Source organism: Parasteatoda tepidariorum, chromosome X2 (genome assembly GCF_043381705.1).
Source record: "Parasteatoda tepidariorum isolate YZ-2023 chromosome X2, CAS_Ptep_4.0, whole genome shotgun sequence".
In the NCBI taxonomy this organism is placed as follows: Eukaryota; Metazoa; Arthropoda; class Arachnida; order Araneae; family Theridiidae; genus Parasteatoda; species Parasteatoda tepidariorum.
In genome coordinates, this window is record NC_092215.1 from 13,274,701 (window position 1) to 13,283,310 (window position 8,610).

Sequence of the window (8,610 nt, forward strand, 5' to 3'; positions counted from 1 at the left end):
TATAAATTTCAATTATTTAATAGCTTTTTGACTCTTATTTTTGAAAAGGTATTTTAGAAATAAAAATGTAGCTTTTGAATAAAAGGAGCTACACTTAATGAAATCGAGACAATGAAGTAAAGATCTTGCAATACACAGATATCCTATAAAGCAGTGTTCCCCAACCTTTTTATCACTGCGGACCTGTCAACGTTTGATAATTTTACCGCAGCCCGCTGGGAGGGGGGGGGACATTGATTGCTTATATTTTAGATTATTTTGATTTATTAATTTTAATTTAATTGTATTTAAACATGCCTTCAAAATAAAATACAGTTACACCAAAAAATAAATATAAAGTGATTTTAACCTATTAACATACTTAAATCAATTAGTCACGTTCGAGATATAAGACGAAGTTCCTCATTAATTCCAATGTATATTTCGCACCGCGCTTTCGTGTTTTATTTATAATATTTACAGTTATGATGATTGATTTTTTTTTTTAAATTAAAACTAATTGAAAAAGAAAATGGCTGAAGTGGTTTTCTTTTTTTAAATAAATAAAATTTTAATGGAACTATTTTTAATTTGGAGTATAAACCTAGGAATTCAAATTCTGTTTCAGTGAAATGAGTGGCCAGGTACCATTTGATCCACGGACCGGTACCGGTTCTCGGACCGGGGGTTGGGGAACTCTGCTGTTTTTCGTTTCTTTCCTCAAAAAAAAAAAATGCATACTAGTTAATAGGTTAAAATAAAATGATTGTCGTGGGTCTTTTGCATCTTAGGGTAAATTGAAAATGTAAAAATTCCATTTCAGTTGAAGGTAGAGAAAATACTAAGAACAAGGGTCTTGAACACACCGACCTCCATTACGACTTCCCAGTACGTTTCTGTCGCTCTGCTGTCCATGAATTTTAATTGATGTATAATACATTTATATTTTATTTATATTTTTTTAAATTATAAATTGTATAATATGATAAAAAAATTTGCGAAACAAATTCACATACTATTTTTCTTTGGAAAAAAAAAATCAGCTAGAAGTGTTGCAATTTTTCCTTTCAATAAATAGTGTAAACTCCTCCGATGCCTGGAATAACTAGTAATTTTACAGATTTGACTTAATTATTACTCTAAAATACTCTAGTCAATAAAATTAGTTTTAAAATTTTATTTGATTTAGTAGGTGACGAAGAATTTGAAAATATGCACATGCAAGATGTTACGCAATGGCCTTTATTAATGGATTAATTTAAGATCAAATTGTGCGCATTTTTTAATCCGTACAAAATGACTGTTTACGAGCATTAAGAGAAACTTTTTACATTATTGCAAAATAGTCTCTATTGTGATAAGAATTTAACGTGTTCTTATAGTAACTAATAATTAAATGCCGAAATATGAGTTTGTAGATTAAGTATATTAGATGAATGTTTGTATTTGAATGAAATAAATATGGATGAAGTGTCTGAATTTGAAATATAATTGAAAGAAAAAATATCAAAAGTATCTTGCTGATCTCAAAGATTTACTGTCGCTTTTACGAATTTTACACATTTTACACATTACTCATTTTACGAATCAGCAAATCATGATAGATAATTTAACATCCTTTATTTGATTTTCAAGGAAAGATTAAAATTATTTTTAATGAATGATTATAATAAATAAATGACATTTATATGACTGCATAGTAAAATTTTATTCATTTACTTTCTTAATTATTTTTAGTTCAAAATTGTATCTTCAAAATAGTAACTGAAACAAGATATAATTGGAAAACCTTACCATTTTGAAAAAAAAAACATTATAAAACCGTTTTGCAGTTCCAAAAATATAGTTTTTAGTATTTCTGTGAACGAGTAAAAAGCATATAAGCTAATTTTCTTGATATATCTCTTGAAAGTCACCCTTTCAGTAAATTAGTATCGGGTTACCAGGAAAAACACCGACATTTCAATTTTATATTTCATTTTATAACCGTTGCTGAACAGAAGACCTAATTTTATGGGTTTACGACTACTAATGTTCAACTCCGTAGCCTTGCAATTTTGAACCCAATCCAGAAGACAAGGGAACTCCAGGATCGAGTACTGGGGGAAATATACCTTCGTGGAGGACTTTTTGATGGAACTAACCCACATTTGTGTTACATGGAGAGGTTACCATGAGAACCTCCCATGGTTAGCCTGACGGCAAGAGACTCTAACTCATGATCCGTCTACCACTGAGGATATTTCCCGTCAGCGCTGTAGTTGGTGCTAGCCGGATGCGGAATTCTTGTCGACTGGGATTCGAACCCGGTTCGCCTCATTGGAAAGAGAACGCTCTATCCCCTGAGCCATCGCGGTTCGGACATTTTCACAGACACGATGTACGAAATATTGCTTGATTCTTTCTCCGAAGAAAAACGCCAGGACTTCAATGGTTTTAGAGCATGACCTAGAAATATTTTTTTTGTTAAATTTACTTACTACTTTTACTATATGTTTGACAATAAGAACCACAGTGAGAATTCATAACCAAATTTCTGATCAACTATTACTATATCGAACGTAAAAAGCAACAAGTGTTTAAATACCATAAATTTCAATTTACTTACCAGAATTCTCGTTTTTTTATTTAAGAAATGCCTTTACAGGACATGTTATTCTTGTCAGAATTATTTTCTTCTTAGTGTTGCAGCTGTAAGCTGACAATCAAATGGTTACACCAATAAAGTTAGAAATACCTGCTCATATTTTTAAGGACTACTAAACATGAAAATCTTTTTTTCGCGATATGTACATAAAATGACCTCTCTTATTCACTGTCTCATCATTAATTCTCCCGCTTCCCATGAAATTAAAATTTGGACTCATTAAAAGATAAATATCGAAGAAATTACCCTAATTAAAAGGAAGGTAAGCAACACTTTTTTACCGAGATAGAAGCTCAAATTTAGACCATGTCTCCTTTATGGTATAACCAAAAAGAGTTTAATTTCAAATTTTTGTAATAATTAGGGTTGTTGGGTAATTGAGGGTAATTAGCATACATGATGTCATTCTTCATAACATGTTTTTAATAAGATTGCAGTTTCAAATTTGGGACATATGTTCTTTATATGAGTTAAAAGAAAAAAACTAAAATGTTTACTAATTTTGATAGACAAAACTTTTACCAAATTCTGAATTATTTAAAGAGTTTCTTTTCAACTCCATTTCTTGAATAATAGATATATTTGAGATGAAGTTACTGGGGTTCCTAAACACGCAAACATGCAAATCAAATGCACACAAAATAAAGTTAAGACATAAACAAAGTAAATAAGCATGTATATGATATCACGAAATATATAATTTCATATTTTTAGACCTCAACGACAATTATGCCTTGGACATCTTCCGGATCGGAAAGTGGTATAAACTATAGAACAGATTTAAGAGATCCTGTGCGGTCGCAAGAGGTATGTTACTATTTTAATTTTTCTTGGAGAATTTTCAATGAAATTTTGTTCTGGATGCTTTTTATTTTACGATTTGACAGCTATTTATCTTGAAATTTCCTGCATTATTATAAAGTTTGCATTTTTAATATTTTTTTAATTATAAGTTCTGAAAAATTTAGTCTTGAAACTTTCAAAAAGTAATATGAGATCTTAAAAGTTCCAAAGTTGCATTTCATGACTTATAATCTAATGTACAAACTACAATTTTTAGGCAATTTTCTACAATTTCTGAGGACTGTAAGGCATTCTTTTTAAAAAATACAGTCTTCTCTTTTACAATTGTTTAGTTCGTTATCGTTTTGTCAAATAAAACAAACATTTCGATTTTTCTGTCTGTTGTATACTGAATTTTTATTTATATATATTTAAATAAAATTCTAAAGTATTTATTTGGAAATGATAAATTTAATAAGTGCATTAATCTATAGTTATAAATAGGAACTTTTCTTTCAAAATGGTATATTTGAATTAAAAACTAAGCATACTCACAGAAATGAATCTGTATCTAAATTAGTTTTTACTTAATTGAATTGTCTGAATTTAGCAGGTTGACTCGTGTATATTGTATCAAATTAATTCGTATCGTCTGCATCAGATTGCCAGGCTCATCTAAATTACCATACATTGACCCAAAGCAGGAATTTCTAAAAAATATATATTACGGGAAATTCTTTGTCAGTATTTTACGTTTTTTTTCAAGCTTCGCAAAAACTTTATGAAATCCTCCATATCTAATTTAATAAGGGTACTTCTCATTCAAGCTCTCAATACACCACAAATGACTATTGAACGAAAACAGCTAAAAAAATCCATGTGACAAGGTATACAGTTTCATTTTTAAGTAGTTGGTTTCAGTTCAAAGAGTCTCTCTTATAATATTCCTTCGCTGTATCTTCCTATACCAACTTATAATTTCAGTTGGTAGTCTTTCATTTTCACTCATTAAAAGATATTAAAAAATTGTGACTCAATAATATTTTGTTGAAGAACTTGCTTACATTGACATCTGCTGAAAAAATATTCAACTATTACTCCGACAGAAGAAATGTATTCAAAGTCTCTTGACTTTAGTGTAAGAATTAATGGTATTTTTAGTTAGAAATTCTAAAAATCATCAAATAAATTAAAGATTTAGTGCATTTGAATTTTTGTTTCAAGTGATATTATCAAAAAACCAAAATATTCAAACATTCAAAAAAACTTTCGAGTACTTATTGGTCACATGCATATATGATTATTTAAAACAGAAATGCAGCTTTGAATACATTATAATGTGTATTCATAGAATTAACACATTAGTGTTAATGCTATGGTAAGAGGAACAGATCATGAATACATAGTGAATCGTAAAGGGAATGCAAAATATTATTTAATTGAACTTAAATAGAATTACAGAATGTGCACATCTCTCTATCTGTTGTTATTAGCAATCTCTTTTATTTAAACTATTTGAAATGCAATTATGAAACTGAATTTTGTTATAACAAAATGGAATATCTTCCCCGATACTTAATTTATTTGAACATTTTCAGAATAAGTTTTTCTTAAACAATTAGAAATATTATCACTCGTTCTGAAGCTAAACATGTTTAGAATTACAAACTAACAGTATGAAACAATATTATTTCAAATGCCGGAGAATTAATCAATATTAAAAGAAATCAGCTGATACATATACTCATTAAATCGCAAAAATGAATGTAATATTAAATATTATAACCCTAAAAAGAAACGTATAAATTTCATTTAATGCTGTATCTTACCCGACAAGAAACGATTTATATGAAAGATATAATGACATAATACAACATTCCATAAAATTGTGGACTCCAAAAGTTTCACTTTTCTTTTCTTTGTTTAAGACTCTTTTATCATTTTCTAAAGGAAAGAATTATGATTAATGAAGGAAACATTTTTATTACATCGTTATTTCTACCAGGCTAAATCCAATAAAACTTGCTTTGAAATCGAAAGCTTATTACACTTAAGTTCTGTTTTATACGCTTAAAGAGCAAAAATAAAATAAAGAACAGTAGTTTAATGAGTTTGTTAGGATTTTTTTATCACTCTAGTTTATAAATAAATCGAATTTCTTAAGTTAGGGGAGCAATGTTTTTAAGACAGTTCAGCAATAATCTTTATACTGATCACTTTCTGTGCTGTCTCATTTTGATAAGCAAAGTTCAATTTTGTTAAAGCAAAATATTGTTGTACATTTGGAATAATTTGATTTTAAATAATATGATTACAAGAATAAAATGATTATTTGAAGAAATGAAGATATAAAACCTGTTATTAATCAAATAGTTAGAAACAAAATGCAGCTTGTTATAAAAAGGTCAAATGATAGAAAAAAAATCATTCTTATAATAAACATTCAAATTGCTCACTGAATTTGTTTAAGCGCAGTATTTATTTTTTTGTTAAATTTTTGATGAAGTGTACAAACAGATGCAATTTAATATTCTATTTCATCAGTCAATTGTCGTTAAAACATTTTCTAGCAATTTAGTTTGAACCGGTTTCAAAAATCTACAAATCGTAATTTTAGAAAAAAAATCGGCTTAAGAAAACAAGATTTCTTGCCGTAAAAATTAAATATTACATAATAAATCTTTCAAATGATCAACAGTTATTCAGGATGCAATGTACACCCTGACTAACTTTCGATCTAATAATAGGATTTTCACGTTATGATATTCATACTTAATGGTTCTGGAGTCTTATCATTAATTACCTTAAATGTGCTAATTAATAAGTGTAGATTTGCGAAATAACACATTTACATAAGTAACGAAATAAAGCATTACATTAACATCTTAGAGCATCAAACCATTTATTCAGTTCAATTCATTTCTCAGTTATGCATTTTTTACAAAATGTATGGCAATAAGAGCTATAATTTCGAAAACCAGAAATCCTCGTAAACTGAAAAATTTCCAATGATACTGAAAAAATTCCATGAACTGAAATTCCATGATATGAACTGAAAAATTTCCAATTGAATGGTTAAAATATCATATATTTTGGTTTTATTAACCATAGCAATGTATTTATCTTTACCAAAAAATGTCATACATTACGGTAATTTTAACAGAATTTTCTCATCAATGCTCTTTCTCTTTATATATATATATTTTGNTTTTAGTACATAATATGATCTCCACGACACTTTATTAACATTTGGACACGATTCGGCATGGATTCCACAAATTTTTTACAGTCATTTATAATATTTGTGTCCTTGTACCACACATGAATTAACGCCGTGATTAGCTTCTCCATAGTTGTATAGTCCATATTTAATAGCCGATTCTTGCATATGGTCCAGAGATTCTGAATTGGGTTGATATCCGGTGAGTTCCCTGGCTATTCCAATGTCTCAATTTGATTCTCAGGCATGAATTTCTTGACAATTTTGGACGTATGGCAAGGAGCTAAATCCTGTTGAAGGATCCCTGTTCCATCAGGGTATCGTTTCTTCAACTCTGGAACAACTTTTTTACCCAGAATAGTAATGTACTGCTCAGAACGCATCATACCGTCAATAGGCTGCAAAGGTCCAACTCCATTGTAACCGAAACAACTCCAAAACATCTTCTTTAAAAAACACGAAAAAAAAAGTTTGTTTCAATTAATTTGCACAAGGGTGTATATATATATATATATATTCAACGACGGATTGGATTTGAATATGGGGTGTTAGTCGCAATCTGTAAAATAAGATCATAATCGTTTAGACAAGAAAGAGGAAGTCTCTTATTGTTAAATATAACTTTTTGTGTGTTTCACTATATCTCGAAAACCTAAGAAGCGATTTAAAAATGTCTTGCACACAGTTATGAAATTTGTTTATTTAAGGAAAATTCGGCATAAAGTAATTTTTTATAATTAATTATCATTTCATTTAATGAAAGTCGAAAGTCGACAGTAGAGGATTGTATTTTAAATGATTCAATGGAAAAGTTGCACAAAAAAGATAAAAAGGTTCTCTGGAATTTTGACACTAAGAATTTTTAAACTTAAATAACTCAGAAACATTTACATTTAAAAAAAAACTACTCTATCGAATAGTTCAAATTTTTTAAATTGACATTTAAAATTATATAGTTTGAAATGAAGTGAAAATGGACATATCGCTGGTTCAAAACTAAAAGGACACATCTAAAAACATATTATGCTTGCAGATGTGTCGTTTTAGTTTTGAACCAGCGATATTTGTTGCTATATAAACATTTTCCAACCCTTATTTAACAAAATAGTAATTCATTATTAAAATGTATGTTTTACTTTGAATTATACTTGAATAAATGGGCTTTATTATTGGGTGCAAAAATATTTAATTCGTTAAGTATAATACGCATAAAAGAGAAATTAACATTAAAATGTACACATTTTCGACCTCTCTCTTAAGAAATTGACATACTATTTTCCAGGTAACGGCCACCACCCATAACTTGAGAGTTAAAAATCTAAATATTTCAAAACATTGGTATGTTTTTCGATAAAAGTACGTTTTTGTGTCGTATTCCGTAACTTATTTAATAGTTAACGTTAACTCCTAACTACCAAGCATATTTCAGCACCCTTTTTGAATCATTAACTTTGACATTCAGTTTTCCAATAATTTGGGCAAAAATTACTTAGGGTGATATTTTTTTATTTCTGGTTTTGCTCATTGTACGCCTTCTCCTGTTTTTCTTCTACTTTTTTTTCAAGAGGTTTAATATGATGATTCTTAATGCTCTAAGTCTTGCTAAATAGGTATAAAAATTCCAAGCTGTGAAAACTCATTTTTTATTTACTTGTTTTTACTTAACAAGGAAAGATATCGCCAAAAAGCACAACAGTATCATAATGCTGACAAACAATTTATTTTTCAAAAAAAGTCAAGAATTTATTCGAGTTTCTACCAACATAGTTGAGATAATTCAACAATCTTGCTATAAAACTTCTTTTAGCAAATGCCAAGAGAGCTATTCGATTGGATTTGCACAGACCTTTTCAAATTTTGCAGTGCAACGATATTTTTTTTAAAAATTATGCTCCTGTATTTGTCCACAAATTACTTTCCTAAACAAGTCTTCTCAGCTGTAACTTACTTAAAAGTGCATATATATATATATATATTCATG

The 8,610-nt window shown here is 28.7% G+C and overlaps 1 protein-coding gene across 4 annotated transcripts in view; it reads left to right on the forward strand.

The window, feature by feature from the left end:
• Positions 1-8,610, forward strand: part of LOC107454859 (cytotoxic granule associated RNA binding protein TIA1-like) — a 975,013-nt gene that overhangs the window by 169,843 nt on the left and 796,560 nt on the right. For 3 of the 4 annotated variants that reach the window (XM_016073996.3, XM_071188069.1, XM_016072550.3), the window contains exon 3: positions 3,341-3,433. The exons of the other annotated variant lie outside the window; for it this stretch is intronic. In XM_016073996.3, the coding sequence (XP_015929482.1) occupies positions 3,341-3,433 (93 nt within the window). The remainder of the gene's footprint in view (positions 1-3,340; positions 3,434-8,610) is intronic. 4 annotated transcript variants of the gene reach the window in all.